Genomic DNA, 20808 nt, shown 5'->3' with positions numbered 1-20808 from the left:
ATCACAGGGGAAAAGGTCAAAAAGATGAAGCTCGATTTTCGACACTCCCTCCTTAGCCAAGTAGTCCGCTTCCGAGTTAGCTGATTTTTTACGTGTTGGAAAGAAACTCCTAACTCCCCAACTCATCCATAATCTCAGCTATCCAACTAGCAAATCTCCACGGGGCGAACAACTGCCATTTAACCATTTGATTACATTGAGTGAATCCCCCTCTACAATCACTCTCTCTAAGACAGACAGTTCAATCAATTTAATGCCCTAGAAAACCGCTCTGACCTTAGCTTCATTGTTGTCTGCTATCCCTTGAGGTCCAGAGAAAGCCCAATTGTAGTGCCGTCCGCATTTATAAGGCGACCACCCATTCCAGCAGGACCCGGATTTCCCAAGCTCGAGCCATCGAAGTTTAGCATGAGGAAGCTTGGAGGTAGGCGAGACCAGCTTTGAGACACAACATCATTCAGGACGCCTTCGGAACACACATTCCAGCCGTGCCAAATGTTATAAGCAAAAACAAATTGAAAGGAGGGAAGGCCCCTAACCCAAGAAACGGTTAAGGCAACCGCCTTAGTGAATATGAATTACGGACGCTTGGCAACCCCCTTAAAGATTCTAGCATTTCTTTCTTCCCCGAGGGACCAGATCGTAGCTATGAAGGACATGTTCCAAAGCACTTTACCTATCTTCTTCCAAAGGGAGAATTACCATGAGTCTACTACGTGATCCAATTGGGTAAGTACCCAAGGAATTCCAAACCTTTATAAAAGCCTGCACCAAACATCTCTAGCAAACTTACAGTATAAGAGCAAGTGTTCCACCTGCCGTTTCCCCAGCTTCTAAAAGCACAATGGTTTACTATCAACATATGGCGGCTACATAAGTGATTGACAATCAAAATCTTGTCGAGGGAAGCCGTCTAGCCAAAGGTGTGCACCCTTGGGGGTGCTGAGATGGTCCAAACTTTAGCTGCCTGCAGGGATGTCGTGCAAGATGAGAGGTGAAGGTAGAATGAATTGACATTAAAGACCCTTGAAGTGCACCAGATCCACACTCGCATGTCAGAATCAGAACTTCAAATGAACTGCCTGTTAATAATTTCTAAAAACTGAGCAGCTCTCTCTAGTTCCCTATCAAAGAAGGCAAGTGCCTTCTAATATGCAGATCCCAAGAGATACCATTATCTCCACGGACCATACAATCCTTCACCCAAATCTCCCTTTTCTTTGCCACGGCAAAAAGATCAGGAAAGAGGGCGCTTAAGGCCTCATCACCACACAATTTATCTAGCCAGAATCTAATTGTCTCCCAGAATATACCTTGAAACGAATCCCTTTGTTTACGATAGATCTTACCTTGAGAAAGTCCCTCCACACTGTCACACCCCTGTGATTGAATGTGACTTTAGATTCCTACTAACCAGGAAAGGCGCTATACTTCTCTTCTATGAGAACCCATAAACTTTTTTTTTTGAAAATTGACTTTTATTACTCCAGAAAAGGTAGGATGAAAGCTTCCCCAAGGTGGGAAATAATCATATCATCCATCCAGTACATTGCCCAAAAAAGACAATTACATCCTTATCCCACTACATTCCCCTATTTATTTTACACAATGAGACTCATATTTCCTCAAGCATTACTCCTTTTTCCAAGGCGTCTGCCATTTCATAGCTGACCGCCTCCTATTTTCGACCTCAGCCAAATAATGCAAACCAGATCCCTCATTTCCGCAGTAAGGATCCGAAGGCGCCAAGGTCCAGAAGACGCTTCCGTGGCCCAAGAGATTGCAATTGATGAATCCCCTTCCACAGTTGGGTGCTTGAATCCAGATGCTGCAATCCATTTCAGCTCAAATAGGAGGGCTCTAATCTCAGCCTCAATTGCATCACATGTTCCACCATCCGAGAAAGACATCACAGTCCATTTGCAGTTGTCCTTAACATTGCCTCTGATACCCGCCCTACCCTGATTACCTACAGAATTACCATCAGAGTTGAACTTCCTACAACCATAAACGAAGATTCCATACCACAACATTGCCCCCAACTTCGGGGCACCCTTTCCAAACAGCAACTTTGGAGCACCATTGCCGGATGCTCCTCTCCCAAGAGTCATTGATGGATTTTTCCGACACCCCCCTTACTTTTGATTTGAGAACAGCTAAAACATCCGGTTTTCTTCTTCGGCATAGATCCTTTGTCGCCCAATTTTTCATTCCATCCCCGACCTCCTGATGTTCCAGAAAATGACCTTCATTTTCTTGATCGGAAGCTCCATACTTTAGAAAACCCATAAACTTTAGATACCCACTTACCAGGAAAGGCTCCATACTTCTCTTCTATGAGAACCCATAAGTGGTTGCTCTCTTCCACGAATCTCCATAGCCATTTCCCCAAAAGAGCTTTATTCACCTCCTTCAGTCTCAATTCCCAATCCACCCACCTTTATCGGTTTGCACATCTCCTGCCACTTAACTAGATGAATTTTTCGTTTGTCATTGGATCCACCCTTTTTTTTTTTTTTTTGAAAGATGACCAATTTCATTAATATTAAGAAAACAGGCGGGACCAGTGGTCCCTTACTGTATTACAAAATATTAGGGTGGACTGGACCGACATGCCGGCACCAGTCCAATAAAGATAGAGTAAACAACCTGTACTATACTCAAAATTTGCCCTCCATTCCGGTCTTCTCACTAGGCTCCTGGGAAAAGGATGGTAAACCTAAAATCCCCCCCACTCCTAGTGGTCTTTGTTCCCACAAAAGAGCCCCTCTTAGCCACCAGGAGCAATCTATGAAGAAGATTTCTTTAATTCCTGGATCAGCTTGACAATCTCAGAGGAGTACACCTCCTTGTCAATGGGTAATTCCGAAATCTCCTCGTCAGATGGATTTTTGTCTTCAGAGGCCTTTTTCCTGGAAATCATTGCCTCCAATTTCTGTATTCCTATCCTTTTGTTCTCTTCCCACTGAAGGCGCCTTAATACCCGTTCTTCCTCCATTAGCTTTATAAAGAGAGGATGCTTATACATGGGATGGTGGGACTCCTTAACCGTCCAAAAACCTGAAGTGTTGAACAACAACTCTGGTGATTGGTTCGCCACCTCGTTAAAGGATTTCCAGAGTCTTCTAAGCAGATTCCTTTCAACTTCTCTTGGAGTAGGCACATTCCTAGATGCTTGTTCTTCTATATATATCAAACTTCTTAAGGAGTTCAAAGCCGACTCCATCTCCATAAGTTCCACCGGTGACCTCCTCTTACACCTCCAAGGACCATTAACAGAGGAAGCCGAATCACTAATGTCTACCATCAAAACTTGGAACCAAAGGAAGTTTGGGACTCGAGGGTTCCAAAGATCTGAGAAATGCTAGAATAAACTGGTAGCACTGGATTAGCTTCAAAAATTACTAATTTCAAATTTAAGAGATCCCCGCCACCCTTTGGAATTCTCTCCCATCCCAAAGGAAAAATTTCCCACCACCAATCAGGATCTGCACTCATCATTACCTCAAAAGGAGCTAATGCTCTTGACCACTGTTTGTTAAATTCAAGCAAACCATCCCTTCCGAAAAAACCAAAAATCTTCCCAAACATTATATCTATAGGTCCTAGAACTTCGAAATTTCCGATTAGATTTTCAAAAGAAGCTATCCCCCTGATCCGCGTGAACGGAGCCTCCATACCAATCAAATCCCCTTTTTGGCTAACAGCTTTTAGATCTTGAGCACCCTACCCCTCCTAGATCCCAAACTTAAATCCAGAACGGCTTTCAGTAGGTGCATCATTGTATTCCTGTGGGGCGCAAGGCGATTAGTCACCTCCATTGACTCATCATACCTTCTCCCATCTCGAAAATTAATCAATTTCCTAATTTTTAATAGAAGGCCATCCGGCTTGGAATATGTGTCCAAAAATTTTGCATCTCGGAATAGGAATGCCAGCCTTAGCTAAAGGACAAACAGAGGTTTCGAGGGTCTTGTCATGAATAGGACCTTTTTCAGAAAATTCCGTCCAAGAGACTTTTTTCCCAGGGGCAACATGGTCTAAGCTCTTGCTGCTCTGACCCATGCCTATCAATACTGGAGCCACCTGGATTTTTTCAGAGCCGTTGTAGACACCACCTGTAAATTTGAAATTTGAATCAACAGGAAACTTACCCACAAACGACTCGGAATCCTCAATCGGCGGTGAATCCCCTCTCGGCAGAGAAGCACAAAAATCGGTAAAACCCGAAGAACTAATGGGTTGAGAAACGCCTTTCTTGATATATTGTTGTCTCTGAATATCAACCCCAATTGCGTAAACCTTATCAAGAACTCTAATATTGACACAAAATTTTAGCTGATACGAAGCTCATACAGTGCATATTATTACCTTCCATTTTTGTTTCCAGGACTTTTCCAAATAAGATTCCTAGGGCTTCCACTGTTGAGACTGCCCAAACATGTAAGGGAATACCATAAAAATTGACCCAGAGGGTTTCCTCCCCTTGAATAAAATCCTTTTTCCATGGTAGGAGAGAAACTAATTGGTTTCCAAGGGCTTTAGGTCCCATGCCTAGGATATTAGAAACTTGGGATTCAGATTCGAACATAAAAAGAACAAGGGCAAGGAAGGGAGGGAGAGTCCCAAACTTTCTGTGCCTAGGACCAAAGGGCCTTCAGGGATCTGAAGTTGCCGTTCGCTTTTCCTACTAAACAAGATTTTAGGGAATCCATGCAAGTAAGCACTTCCTTGCCTGAAATGGAGAAGGCCGGGCTCCCAATTCCTTTAAGAAAAGAAACTTTACCTGAATCAGGCCATCGACTATCCGCCTCCACTTTCTCCAACGGATCTGACTTGAAGCTACCACGGACAACCCATGTAGATAGGTGCTCGGACCGTTGGCACCATCGACATTTTTTCCGCCATTTAAAGTTAAAATATTTGCATGGAGAGCACAACCAACCATCAGGATCATTCTTTCTTTTCGAGGAAAACCCATTATTGTATGATTTCCTTACCCCGGATTGATGATGGAGAGGAGTTAGAGTCAGTTTCTCCTGCGAGCATAATCTGCACTTTTTCCTCCACCTAAAATTATGATAGGAACAACTACAACACTGCCAATCCACCGACCATTCTTCTTTTCTAACTCTCCCCATCATTTTCTGAACGGCTGTCCTTCTCTCACTGCCGATTCTCGTTGCTTCATTCCCTCATTGGATCCACCCATAGCAATCTTCTTTGAATCTATTCTATCCTCTTTATCACACTCATAGGGAACTGAAAGACGGACAACTGGTAGATCAGGATGTTTGCGAGAGGACAGCTTTGATTAGATTTATCCTACCCCTCCCTTTTAAAAAAAAAAAAATTATAATGTTGAATTTCAATAGCTCACTATAGGTACCCCCTGTCCTGTTGCTATCAGTCACATGTTTAGAGATGATTCTAGTGCATGCTTAGAGATGACACTATTGAGGTAGGGGGTGGCAATGGTTCAAGTGAGGCAAAATTGAAGTTATTGGAGAGATTACAAATTAACTTTGGATCACCAAGGTAGGCACCTTTAGTGGAAGAGTGCTATTGCTTGGTCTTCTAGAAGGTGTCCATAGCAACAATGTCATTTAGCATATCAAAGCCTTTCTGTTTACATCCCCATCTTGTTCACTCCTATCCCCCATCATGCTAACAACGTGGCTAATGAGCTTGCCAGAAATAGGACCAACATGGACTCACTTGTTTCCAATGATGTTCCCCTTGTTTGCTTGCAAGTATGTTCGAATGAAAAAATCATCTTATTTTTTATTAGTGAAAATAAAGTTTGGGACACAATTGAACAATGGTTTTGAGGCCTCAATGAATTTGATACCAGAGAAGGTAAGATCCACAATGCACAACTCCAAATCAGAGAAGGAAAGATCATCAAGTCAATAAGAGATAGGGAAGAGAGTCAACACATTAGATCATGCTCTGTACCATGTTATTGTTAGAAGATCACAATCCTTACATGGGCATACTGTTAAAGTAAAAAAGATTAAATAATGCCATCTCCATCAGCTTAAGCTTAAGCTTTTGGAGTAACTAGTCATTTCACATGGTATCAGAGCCAAAGGTCCTGAGTTCAAACCTCCCGCATAGCAAAAATCCACATGCAATGGCCAAACCCAAAAGAGGGGACACAAGTGCCATGTGTAGGCCAACCCTAGAAAGAGGGGCCACAAGTGAAGGGGAGTGATAAAGTATAAAATATTAAATAACGACATCTCCATCAGCTTATTCATTTGAAGAGAAGACAAAGAAGAGAAAGCAAAGTGGAGAAAAGAGAACTCAAGTGAATTATAGCTCTCAACCCCACGAATATAATATTTCACTTAAATTAACTACAAGAATGGCATTAGGGCCCTCCAATGATGGGCCCTACCAAATTAACATGAAATACTAGCTCTAATGCTAACTTAAGTTCTTCAACAAAACTAAACTTTGCATGATGAGATTACAGACGGCAGGCCGTGAACATACCAGCAATCAAATGTGTATGGAAAAAGTATCACCATGATTCCTTTGTTCCACCTACTTGTCCTTCCTTTTTTATTTCTTCAAATTCTTCCATTTCATTCAACTCGTAGAGTGGTGATCATGATCTATGTATGATGAAGAAACCAAGATCATGTAATCTTCACCCAATTTGCAATTCTGTATTCTATCAGAATTTATCCTCTCCCATAAGTATTCAATTGTAATATCATATCAAGGGTTTTTTATTGGATGAGTACTGAACTAGCATCTACCTTCAGAGAGATCCAGATTGATCAACAAAACAAGCATACCCATGTTATGAGTCCATCCTCCATACCATGTGATATTTGCAAAGTTGAAACTAAATATATGAAGATAAAGGGAGAACCGTGAGTAATTTAACAGAATGTAGACCAAGTATTACTTTCTTTTTTTTGAATGGCTTAAACCAAGCAATACAAACTTCAAGTTAACCAAACAATATCATAAAATATTTATTAGAAGCCAAAAATTAAAAAAGTTGTAATGAGAAATTGTGCAATAATATTATATTCTTTAAAGTAGAAGATAGAAATGTCCTTACAACTAAGATCCCCAGCTCGAAGAAAACAACCGTGCAAACTATGGACAAGCTTAAAGAAATCCACAGTCTTACAAGCCGCTGCCAATGCCTGCAAATAACAATGGACCTTTTAAAAAAAAAATGAATAATAATGGACCTTTTAAGACTTAGGACATAATAAAGCTCGTGTCATCTGAGTTCCCAAATATGTTTTCTTCAAATATGCGAACTCCAATCACTCCAACAAAGAAGTGACAAATTCTCTTATAATTAGCACAAAAGTAAAGTGGCCATGTGAATACATTATTTCAACTTGTAACTTGTTAGAGATCAACATGATAACTTGTAAACACTGTGCAAATCTCACCACTCTGAATTCGATGACGAATGAAGTGACAATCAACTTCAATATGCTTGCCTTGTTCATGAAACACTGGATTCGTAGCAATATCAATTGACGCTCTATTGTCACAACACAACTGTGCTGGAGATGTCGATGTGAACCCAATCTCTGATAAGAATGAGCGAAGCTATATTAGCTCCCCACTTGTATATGGCATAGCTCTATACTTGGCTTCTGTACTTGACTTAGACACAACATCTTGCTTTTTACTTCTCCACGACACCAAATTACCTCCGACAAATGTGCAATATCCTGTCGTTGATCTCCTGTCAGCAGGAGATCTAGCCCAATCTGCATCACTGAATCCTTCTACCTTTTCATGTCCATATTTTCTGAAGCACAGACCTTTACCTTGTGTACCCTTTAAATATTTGATGATCTGGATGACAGCAGCCCAGTGGGAAGTACGTGGAGCACTCATAAAGCGACTAACCATACCAACTGCAAATGATATGTTTGGACGGGTGACAGTCAAATAGATTAGTTTCCCACCCAATCTTCTATATCGACCATGTTGAGAGAGGTAGAGAAAAGAGAGAAAGTAAAGAGTGAGAGAAAAGATTGAGTTAGGGTTCACCCCCTCACTCATGTAATATAAATAATAAAGAGTGAAGTACAAAGACAAGTATGCTCTTGGGCATTACAATAAAAACTTAAAGACCTGTTAACACTCCCCCTTAAGCTGGAATGTAGATATCTAACATTCCTAGCTTGTTACAATTATCAACTAACTTAGCTCTCCTTAGAGGCTTCGTGAACATGTCTGCTAATTGATCTGTAGATCTGGTAAACACGGGAGATATGTAGCCTCGCTGAATCAAATCTCTAATGAAATGACAATCCCCTTCAATATGTTTGGTCCTCTCATGGAAGACTGGATTCGTGGCAATGTAAATGGCAGATTTGTTGTCACAGTGTAACTGAGCTGGAGAAGGAGGAAATCCAATCTCTGAAAGTAAGGAACGTAGCCACATGAGTTCCCTACTCGTATGAGACATAGCTCTATATTCTGCCTCGGCACTAGATTTAGACACGACATCTTGTTTCTTACTTCTCCATGAAACAAGATTACCTCCAATAAAGGTGCAATATCCTGTAGTAGACCGCCTATCAGCCGGAGATCCTGCCCAGTCTGCATCAGTGTATCCTTCAATTCTCTAGTGCCCATGCCTCTGAAATAACAACCATTTACCTGGCGAACTCTTCAGATATCTCAATATTTGAAGTACAGCAGCCCAGTGTGAAGTGCGAGGTGAGCTCATATGCTGGCTAACAGCGCTAACTGCAAAGGTAATATCTGGACGTGTAGCAGTAAGATAAATGAGCTTACCAACTAACCGTCTGTATCGCCCTGGATCTTCTAACAGGACTCCCTCCTCAGGGAGTAATTTCATATTCTGGTCCAAAGGAGTTGAGGCAGGCTCGACTCCCAAACAACCTGTCTCATCAAGAAGATCCAGAACATATTTCCTCTATGAGAGGTAGATACCCCTAGTCGAATAGGCAACCTCAATGCCCAGGAAATACCGAAGACGACCCAAATCCTTAGTAGAGAACTCTGTCTGAAGGAAGGATTTGAGCCTCTGAATGCCACCTATATCGCTACCAGTGATAATGATATCATCGACATATACTATCAACAGATAACAACCAGTCTGAGACTGAAAACTGAAGACGGAGAACTGCGCACTGCTTCATGCCAAAGTGAATAAGTGTAGCATTGAACTTCCCAAACCAGGCTCTCGGAGATTGTTTGAGACCAAAAATGGATTTCCTCAAACGGCAAACAAGAGAAGATCTCTCCCCCTAAGCAACATATCCAGGAGGTTGCTCCATATAGACATCTTCCTCCAAATCACCATGAAGAAAGGCATTCTTTACATCCAACTGATGAAGATGCCAGCCATGATTCACAGCAAGGGATAGCAGGACATGGACAGAAGGAATTTTCGCAATTGGTGAAAAAGTCTCGCCATAATCAATCCCATATGTCTGCGTGTACCCTTTGGTAACAAGTCGAGCCTTAAGGCGCTCAACTGTGCATCAGGAAGGTGCTTGACTGCATAAACCCAGCGACAACCAACGGGGCGAGCACCATATGGTAGAGGGACCAAATCCCATGCCTGATTGGCCTGAAGGGCCTGCATCTTCAGATCCATAGCCACCCGCCAGCCTTGATGATCAAGTACCTCCTGTAGAGTCTTAGGTAGAGAAATAGAGGACAAAGACGAAACAAAACTACGAAATACAGGGGTGAGAAAGTCATAAGACACAAAAGAGGAAATGGGATGAGCAGTACTGCGAAACCGAGTGCGAGAGGCAATGGGAGAGTCAGAATGTACCTCAGAAGTGGGGATCTTCGGCTGAGATGATGATGGCTCGAGTGGGGCTGAATGAGCAACAGATTTGGTCCGACCAAGGTTTTAAATCTCGGTTTCGGTTTCGGTTTCGGTACGAAATTTCGGACGAAATCTTGTAAAAATTTCACCTAAATTTCTGAAATTTCGGGTAAAATTTTGTACTTCACCGAAACTTTTCACCGAAATTTCAGAAACATTTCACCGAAATTTCCGAAATTTTACCGAACCGAAATTTCCGAAACATTTCCGCGAAGTTTGGTACTTTTCCGCCTCACTGTGAATTTCGTTTCGTTGTCCATCGAAACCGAAATTTAAAACCATGGATCCGACGCTGATACTACTTCAATGGTGGAGGTAGAGGGACTGCACAAGACGCTGACGTCGGCATAACAGTAGCATCAACTGTAGGGAAGGAACTGGATACCGGAGGTGTAGAAACAGGGATGGGATCAGGAAGAACCGGAAGAGGAAGAACAGGAGTATGCGAGGAATCCTCCTGAAGTGTAGAGGGGGAGGGATCCAACGAGATGGACGGACTAAAAAATGACTGAGTCTCAAAGAATGTAACATCCGCCGAGACAAAGGATCGTCGCAGGTGAGGGCTGTAACAACAATAACCCTTTTGGGTCCGAGAGTAACTTAAAAAGAGACACCGTTCGGCCCGAGGATCCAACTTATCTAATCCTGACCCAAGAACGTGGACAAAACAGAGACAGCCAAAAACTCGAGGTGTAAGAGGGAAAGGGTCAGAGGTAGGACAGAGAATCGAGAACGGAGAGGTACCACCAAGGACCGAAGAGGGAAGCCTATTCGTCAGGTAGCATGCTGTGAGTACAGCATCAGCCCAATAGGTCTTAGGGACCCACATCTGAAAGAGTAGTGTCCGGGCCCCATCTAACAAGGAGCGAAGCTTCCTCTCAGCCACTCCATTCTGCTGAGAGGTATGAGCACATGAGGACTGATGAAGAATGCCTCGCGAAGAGAGGAATTCCTGAAAACCATTTGAGTAAGAGAAATATTCCTTTGCATTGTCAGTGCGAAAACATTGGATAACACATGAGAATTGATTACTAACTTCAGCATAGAAATCACGAAACACAGAAAAAACTTTAGAACGATCTTTTATTAAATAAGTCCATGTCATACGTGAATAGTCATCAATAAAGACCACAAAATAGCGAAATCCAAATAAAGAGGTAGTCCTCGCAGGACCCCATACATCAGAATGAACAAGAGCAAAAGGGTGTGAAGCCCGACTAACAGTCCTAGAGGGAAATGGCACACAATGATGCTTCCCAAGTTCACAGGCCTCACACTGAAAAGACCTAACAGATGAAGAAGGAACGAAGGGAATCCTGCGTAAACGCTCCATAGACGGGTGACCTAGACGGCAGTACCACTGGTATGCATCGACCGAGCCATGTAGAATCGGATGGGACAGAGAGCAGTCGAGACGATAAAGGCCATCCACCTCACGGCCCGAGCCAATCGTCCTCCCAGTCGAGAGATCCTGAAAAAGACAATATGAAGGAAAAAATGAGATAGAACAATGAAGATGCTTTGTTAATTGACTAACAGAAAGTGAACTGAAAGGTGACTTGGGGACACAGAGCACAGATGATAATGTAATGCCTGGTGAAGGGGAACAACTGCCAACACTAGTGATAGGAGAGGTACTCCCATCAGCAAGAGTAATAGAACGTGAAACAACATGATGAAAATCATGTAAAGATGACTGGGTACCTGTCATGTGATGAGATGCTCCGGAATCAATAATCCAGGAGCTAGAACTAGAGAGGAACGAAGCAGGAGAACTACCTGGCTGAACAAGACCAGCAGTAGGAGGGCGCCTGGCAGACCTGAAACACTGTAGCTCATCATAGTCGGCACGAGAAACGACCATCTGATCAGTCGGAGTAGCCAGTGGTGTCTGTGAGGGGCTGTCAATAGGAGCAAGCGAATCTGGAAGGGCAAGATGTGCAGTACGGCCCTAACGAGGATATGAAGTGTGACGCAGCTCAGGATGGAGATCAAAGCATGTCTCGTGATAGTGACCCTCACGCCTACAATGAGTACAATAGGGCCGAGCTCGACCTCCACGGCCACCCTCTTGGCCGCCGCCATGTCCGCCTCGGTTAGTATCGCGACCACGACCGCGACCAAAAATGCCTCCTCCTCGGGAAGGGCAGTCAGCGGCTCCATAAGCAGCAGTAGTCGAAACATCCACGGGAGTAGGAACAGTAATGCCAAGTGCACACTCTGAGCTCGTAAAAATACCTCCTGAAGAGTGGGTACAGTACCAGACCCAAGGATGTGCTGTCGAAGATGAGTGAACTCTGGTCCAAGACCCTCAAGGAAATGAACAACACGGAGCTGATCCCGCTGTCTGGCTGCCGTGGTAAGATCAGTGGTGAGAGGCATAAGAGCATCTAACTGCTGGCAATAGGAGACAAACTGTCTGTAGTAATCATGGACTGTAGAATCACCGCGCCTGTGACCCATCCAGCGCTAATAAGTGTCGCAGAGACGGGCGACATTCCCCTCACCAGAATATAATGCCGCAGTGTGCTCCCATACCTTTTTTGGCAGTAGGGAGATCCATCATGGTGCTGGCAATGGCAGGGGTCATACTCTGCCATAGAAGTGTACGAACAAGGGCATCATCTACATCCCAATCATCAAAGGTAGGGTCAGTCTCAGGAGAGGGATCACGACGAATAATAGAAATCTTTCGTCGGGCCTTCAAATATGTCTCCACAGCAATCTTCCAAGTCAAATAGTTGGATCCATCAAGACGGGAAGTGGTAATCGGTGGGAATGACGCATCCACCGAAGACAAAGACGACGACGCAACCTGACGCGGCTGGAAACTAGTAGCCATAGCTGGAGTACGAATAGTAGGGTCCTCATTATGAGGGGTATCTTCCATAAGAGACTGGGAAGAAGACTGAAGAGGACCAACAACGAGCAAATAGAGACAAGGATGAAGACTATAAGCAAGCTAATAGACCGCAGCTTCGTGAGGACAACATATGCATAAGGGAGGCATGAGATAGCCTCATGACATAAAGACAAAGTCGAGACAACTCCGAGCCACAACCATCGCAATGATGTAAGTACAAATCCAGAACAACACCATGAAGATAGTGATCAAGCCGAACAAGAAAATCTAGGGCATAGCTATGACCCAAAAGAAGAAGAAGAGATTATGATGGATCAGATTAGGGCAAGGAAGAGTGAGGAAAAGAGGTATCGTAGCGATGTACTGTAGCAGTACTGTAGCGGGTACTGTAGAGATGCACTGCAGCGATTCACTGTAGCAGTACTGTAGAGATGTACTGTAGCAGCACTGTAGCGATTTACTATAGCAAAGAATGGAGGGGTTATGGTTAGGGTTAGGGATGGAGAAGATGGAGGTGGATGTTAAGGTTAGGGTTAGTGAAAAAAGAAGGAAAGAAAAGAAAAATGGCCCTAGGCATCCATGCCCTAGAGCTCTGATACCATGTTGAGAGAGGTAGAGAAAAGAGAGAAAGTAAAGAGTGAGAGAAAAGATTGAGTTAGGGTTCACCCCCTCACTCATGTAATATAAATAATAAAGAGTGAAGTACAAAGACAAGTATGCCCTTGGGCATTACAATAAACACCTAAAGACCTGTTAACAGACCAGAATCATTCAACAACTCTCCTTGATCAGGAAGAAGTTTAACATTTGGATCCATAAGAATAGTCGCAGGTTTCACCCCCATTGAGCGTGTCTCATCTAAAATGTCCAATACATATTTCCTTTGTGACAAGGAAAGACCATGACGAGAGCGAGCAACCTCAATACCAAGGAAGTATCTGAGCTGACCCAGATCTTTAGTAGAAAATTCACCTTGGAGAAAGGACTTCAGATTGTGTATGTCAAACTTATCATCTCCTATAATTACAATGTCATCAACATACACTATGAGGAGAATATATCCAGAACTAGATTTGTGACTGAACACAAAATGATCAACAGCACACTGCTTCAACCCAAAATGCAAAACCGCATCACTAAATTGTCCAAACCAAACCCTGGGCGATTGCTTGAGTCCATAAGTCGACTTTTTGAAGACGGCATACTGATGAGCACATCTCCCCTGAGCAACATACCCAAGAGGTTGCTCCATATAAACTTCCTCAGACAGATCGCCGTGAAGAAAGGCATTTTTGACATCAAGTTGATATAGAGGACAACCACGATTAACTGCCAGAGAGATTAATACACGAACCGATGGAATCTTAACAACTGTAAAAAATGTCTCCAGATAATCAACACCGAACGTTTGAGTGTACCCTTTAGTGACAAGGCGGGCTTTGAGACGCTCAATAGACCCATCTAGAAAGGTACTTAATGGCAAATACCCAACGACACCCAATATTCTGTGCACCAGAAGGAAGGGGAACCAACCGCCATCTTTTATTTGAGTGAAGGGCACCCATCTCAGCATCCATTGCAGCTCTCCATCCCGGATAATTCAAAGCATCTGTAACAGACTTAGGCAAAGTAATCGAAGACATGCTAGAAACAAAGAACCAAAAGGAGGGTAAGAGATGGCCATAAGAAACAAACCTAGATATAGGATGAGCAACGCTATGAGATCGAGTACAAGAATCCGACTGCGGAAGAGGATCAGTGGGCGGAGATGGCGCTTATTCAGTCATAGAATGAACAACATGACGAGGTCCCCTAGTATAAGTTTGCAGTTCAGAACCCTTAGAAGACACAGGAGGGCCCGTTGGAAGATCAGGAATAGCCACAGGCAAAGGAGTATCTATCAGAATAGGGACACGTAGCCTAGTGACGTCAACAGGTAATGAAGCATCTGTGGCAAGCAAATTAGGCTAGTCCTCAAAGAACGAGACATCTACAGAGACATGACTTTCTAAGACGAGGACTATAATATTTATAACCTTTTTGGGTGCGAGAGTAACCTAAGAAGAGGCACTTTTCTGCCATCGGTTCCAATTTGTCAAGTTCTGGAGACAATTTATGGACAAAACATGTACATCCAAAGACACATGGCACTAATGGAAATGGATCACCGAGAGGGTACAAGACCGAAAAAGGTGTTTTCCCAGATAAAGTTGAAGGAAGACGGTTACATAGGAAACATGCTGTGAGGGCTGCATCACCACAATGAATTTTAGGAACTTTCATCTGACACATAAGTGTACAAGTCATATCCAGTAAATAACAAAGCTTTCTTTCAGCCACAACATTCTGTTCTGACGTGTAAGGACAGGACGATTGATGAATAGTACCACGAGAGGAAAGAAAATCATGAAGGCCATTAGACACAGAGAAATATTCCTTAGCATTATCAGTACGTAAACAATTGATAGAGCATTTAAACTGGTTGACTACTTCAAAGTAAAAATGACGAAATGCATTAAACACTTGAGATCTATCTTTAAGCAAAAACAACCACGTGGCCCTCGAATAATCATCAACAAATATGATGAAATATTTATGTTCATTTAATGAAGTAGTTCTAGCTAGACCCCAAACATCAGAATGAATAAGCTCAAATGGACAAGACACTCTACTTCTAACACAAGTAGGGAAGAACACACGATGGTGTTTCCCTAACTCACACAACTCGCAATGAAAAGGTGGAACAGGCTCCGAAACAAAAGAAGACTTCCTAAGCGTATTCGAAAGTGGATGTCCCAAACGACCATGCCATTGATAAGCATCCACAGAAGAAAAAAGAGCTACACCAGCACCGGCCTGGTCAAGGTAGTAAAGACCATCAATCTCACGGCCTACACCAATCCTCGTCTCAGTCTTCATGTCCTGAAAAACACAATAAGAAGAGAAAAAGGAAACAGTGCAATTCAATGATTTCGTTAGTTGGCGAACAGATAACAAGTTAACGGGAAAAGACGGAACATAAAGAACGGAAGACAATTGAAGTCCCGTCGAGATGGAGACTGCACCCATGCCAAAAACAGGAGATGTAGTCCCATCTCCCAATGTAACAGTACGAGGTCCCATAGAAGGGACGGTTGGAGAGAAGAAAGAATTATAGGATTACCAGTCATATGGTGGGATGCTCCTGAATCAATAAGCCATGTCCCAGAAGAAGTACCAGAGATAAAACAGGAGGAGCTACCTTTATGTGCAAACGTGGCTGCTGGCTATTTTTCCTTGTCCCGAATACGGAGAAGCTCCTCATATGCTGCATGAGAAATAACAAGAGACTCAGATGTAGATGGAGCCACAGGGGAAGGAATAACATTAGAAGCAGGAGCAGAAGCATTCGCATGCCTGTATGGACGAAGCTCGGGATGTAAATCATAGTAATAATCAATAGCATGGCCATCCAAACCACAATGAGTGCAATGACTGCCCCAACGGCCACGACCACCACCATCTCTGCCTCCCCCTGTCTCACGACCACCACGACGGCTACGGCCACGACCACACCAGCCACCAACAAGGCCGCGCCCAAAGCGAACACCACCACGGCCACAATCACCCCCACCATATGAAACATGAGCAGATCCATCCACTAGAGGTTCACCAGACTAAGGTACCCGCATACACTGGACACGGGAGAAGGCCTCTGCGAGGATGGGAAGTGAACCAGAACTACAAGCTGCTGACAGATCTAGAGATAGTCAGGGCCTAAGGAATAAAGAAACTGAACCACCGCATCTCTTTGAGAGCCTCAGGATCAACAGTAATGGGCAACAATAAGTCAAGCTCCTGACAGAGAGTAAGGTAACCACGGTAGTGAGATCCTACAGGTTTGTCTCCTCTCAAGACTAAACCAATCTGAAAAACGATCACATATACGAGTCAAATTATCCACTCCTGAATACAACGTAGCCACATGCTCCCAGATTTCCTTCGAGGATTGCAGATACATCATGGACGTAGCGATATGGAGTGCCATACAGCCCCATAGAAAGGAGCGAACCACAGCATCATCCTCACACCATTGATCATATGTCGAGTCAGTGCAAATCGGAGGAGAGCGCAGAAGAAAACTAATTTTCTGCAGCCAAGTAGATAAGTGTAGACCATCATCTTCCACATGGGGTAATTTCTCCCATCCAGTTATATTGAAGTCATCTGATGGGGAGGTTCAACATGGGAATAGCTAGACTGAGCAGTATACGATGAAGAACGGCCCTCATCAGCCTTGAGAGGAGTAAGTTGCTGAGCGGAGGGCTCCACAGAATCATAACAACAGCTGACGAACAGAACAACTAACAGGTATACCCCAATCACCACCGAAAATAAATAAAATACCCTCCACAAGGCACTCAACAACCTACTGCAATGCCACAGTAGCACTAACAATAAACACCACGAGGCAACAACACCTCAGCCAACACATACGAGATGACGATCACCAACAATAACTACCACAACACCCCCAAGACGAAACAACCAAAAAAAGGCTATAGCACACATAGCTAACCATCCACAAGTAAATCACCACAACTATGCCAACACAACCACCAACAATAAATGCAACAGATAAACCATCCAACCTCATCAAACCATCAACAACGAACGAACCAAAAATACCACGAACCCCAAGTTTCGTAATAAAGAGATAAGATCTTATTTAAATCATGGGTAAAAAGGACCTAAGGATCGGAATCACAAACGAGGAAGAAGGTGCTGATTTTTTAATAGGACAAAAACTAGGGTTTGTGAATAAGACAAAAAAATAAAAAATTTGGCAAACGGATTGGGCGAAAACGAAGAGGATGGGGTATGGGATTTTTCATTAAAATTTGGGTTGGAAACCCTAAGTGGTTAGGGCAGAAATCAAAAACCACTTGAAAAAGGGGCACAAAGAATAATGAATCTTTATTGTTGATGTGGATCTCTCACACCATCAGCTCTGATACCATGTTAGAGATCTACATGATGACGGTTGAGAGATAGAAGGAAGGGAGAAGAAGAATAAGAGAGAGATTAAGAGACACAGAAAGAGAGAAATGATTGAGGGAGAAAAAGTATCCTCCCCCCCCCCCCCCCCCTACGCAATATATTTATATGTATATATTTAGTGGACAAAAATGCCCCTAATAGGATGTGGGATAAATCTTTCTAGCAGAGAAAGAAAATGAAGCCATTATGATATCATGAATTACGTGGCATCATGTAGGCACAAAGAATAAGCATCATAGAAACTATCGCTATTTAGCCATGTTAATGTTTATTTGTTTGATAGCTAAATATCATCTCAACACACACTAGTTGAAATTCCCAAAGAAACATTTGGTGCTACAGGAAATCATAGGATGTATTCAAATACAAGAGAATGAGTTCCCTGATTGTATCATAATCCATAGACATCTCGATAAATTAGCAATTTAAAATGAGTACCGAGAAATAGCATAACCAGCATAATGATGTTAAAATACTCATGTTTCTTCTTCATTTTTTATGAAAACGAGATGAAGGTTAAAATCCTAAAAACAACAAAATTCCCTAAAAACAAATATTAGATCTTCAAATGGGTCTTAGTCTTAAATCACAAATGTCTCCAACATTTTAAAAAAATATCATGATTTTTTGCGATTTTTTGACAAAACGACAATCACAAAATTTACCATAGATTGATTCATTAAGATTCTTCATATTTTATATTGGCTGATGATATTGACAAGAGGGAGCTAAACTCAAAGGAGCCCTTGTAGAAAACAGCTATAAGGGCGGCTCCATTGGATCCACGTCATTTCCTTCTACCGTTATCAGTGCCAACATAAATGCACTCAGGATGACGTGGATCCAACGGTGCCACCCTTGTAGCCGTTTTCGACAAGGCCCGTGAGTTTAGAATCCCTAGGCAATACCAACTTTTAATAACTGAACAATCTCAGATTCTCGTTTCTTTTTTAATTAGCTTCCGAGTGCTTCTTAGGAACTGAAATAACCTTTGACAACTGTATAAATAATAAAAGACAAAATGACTTGATGCAATTATCAAAACATAGTAGTGCCAATATCAGTAGCCTTTAGTTTTTAGCGTGAAAATATCACAAAAATGTCGCGAGATATTTCCAGTACAAATATTTGTGACTATGGCTTTAATAGAGCACACATGACCTAACTTAAACATCAGTAGGTGTTTAGAGTAAGAAAAAGACGAAGACGGGCAAGAAACCAAATTTTGGGGGTCTGGTGATACAAACGATGCCTTTTGTTGCACGCTTGAAAGGAGTAGGCCTTTCTTCGTAGGCGTGTACGCCTTTACGATATAAATCCATTTTCTTCACACGTTGAGGCATTTTTTAATGCATCACCTTGAGGCATATACGTTTGGTGCCTTTGAAAACATTAATAATAGATAAATATAGATAGAGGTCTAAAACACATTAAAACTGTAGATCAATTTCAAACATTAGTATATGATAAGTTTCACCCCTTGGATCAACCTAAGTAAAACCTAATTTCTAGGTTAGATAAGCTCCAAATAAATATAGAAAGTGTTTTACATGTTGCTATCCAAGAAAGCAAGAGGAAAAAATTATCTTTTAAAATTAAGCATCCTACAAGATAAAAACACTACCTATGTTAGTTTTCATAGGTGAGGAAAGCTGAGGAAAAGGGGGCCGAGGGTAGTAACCCTGAATGAAAGGCCTTCCGGCCTTGAAAAAAAAAGGAAAAAGGGTTTGCTAGAACATGAAGGAGAAAAGAAAAAAGGGAGAAAGGAAAACGAGGAAGATGAGAACTGTAGTTGAATAGATAGAGAAGTGTTGGAAAAAGGGAGATACAAATCGTTGAATAGCACTGTGATTTGTTTGCCACTATCCAGAAATTGTCATTTTTCCATAGCTATAGCTTGAGAGATTCGTTCTTTCGCTTGGGCTCTTCTATCTGGATACTTTAGTTATGCTTTATCTTCCTAGAAGTTTCTCTTTTCACCTCATCTTGGAGTTCCTGGAGGCAAGTTTCGTTAGTATTCGATGATTCGTTCAGCTTGGAGGCAAGTTTTGGTAAGCTTCTAATGATTCATATAGCTTGAAGTTTTAGCTTGAAGTTTTAAGAGGTTTTATTTAGGAGTTCTATATATATTCACGTCTTGAAAAGATATGTGTGATAGTTTTAAAATGGTTATAGAAGATGTAAAGACTGCATTCAGCAGAATAGAGAAAAGGAATGCCTAGTTTTTATTGTAATTTTGGATATTTTGTTTACTCTTTGAATTGGTCTCGGGTATGCCCGTGCCAATTCACCTTAATATTTTGTACTGCATGCTCGGACTGCTGGTCTCAAATGCTATCTGAATATTAATGAAATATGTCACTTTTCAAAAAAATGTTAGTTTTCATAGGGCTGAACAAAACATGAGTAAAAAAATTTACCTAGAAATTAAATACAAATCACTAAAAATCCCCAGCTATCTTAATGACATAGCCTTCCACTTTTTGTGATGGATGGAACTTTGTATGTCCTGCTGTTGATGTTGACATGATGTTCTGGTTGCCTTTTGCATACTACTTCTAGATCTATGTTGTTAGAAGGATATTTGGGTCTTTATACATGTAACCCTATTACACACATATATATTATATTATGTGGGAGCTCTCTAAGACTCACATACTTTCTCCCTCATCTCCCTTCTTGCTTCTTCTATTCTTCTTATTCTTCTTCTTCCATGGAGACTAGACACCATTATCAGAGCCTAGGGTTCTGATTCCGGAGTAGAGCGACAGGCCATTGTCTCTCTCTTTTTCCTCATTATTCCTTTTTTTTCTCTTCTCTTTATCCCTTTTTTCCTAAACCTAACCCTAACCCATTGCCGCCCCACCCCCTAACCCAAAACCCCTTGCTGCAACACCCTCTACCCCCACATCCATTGCCGCACAATCTCTCACCCTCAAACCATTGTCCCACCACCCTACATAAATCCTAACCCATTTTCGCACCACCCTAAAACCCTTCCGCCCTACCCTAAACCCATTACCACCCCACCCATTGCCGCACC

At 42.3% G+C, this 20808-nt stretch overlaps 1 protein-coding gene across 1 annotated transcript in view; it reads right to left on the bottom strand.

The window, feature by feature from the left end:
- Nucleotides 1-20808, bottom strand: part of LOC143857148 (acyl-CoA hydrolase 2-like) — a 117999-nt gene that overhangs the window by 39761 nt on the left and 57430 nt on the right. Inside the window, exon 8 of the mRNA XM_077367468.1 lies at nucleotides 7082-7172. Within this exon, the coding sequence (XP_077223583.1) occupies nucleotides 7082-7172 (91 nt within the window). The remainder of the gene's footprint in view (nucleotides 1-7081; nucleotides 7173-20808) is intronic.

Source organism: Tasmannia lanceolata, unplaced genomic scaffold (genome assembly GCF_043159265.1).
Source record: "Tasmannia lanceolata isolate RefF3 unplaced genomic scaffold, GAP_Taslan_0.1 ptg000024l, whole genome shotgun sequence".
Lineage (NCBI taxonomy): Eukaryota > Viridiplantae > Streptophyta > Magnoliopsida > Canellales > Winteraceae > Tasmannia > Tasmannia lanceolata.
This window is presented reverse-complemented; position numbering and strand designations above follow the sequence as displayed.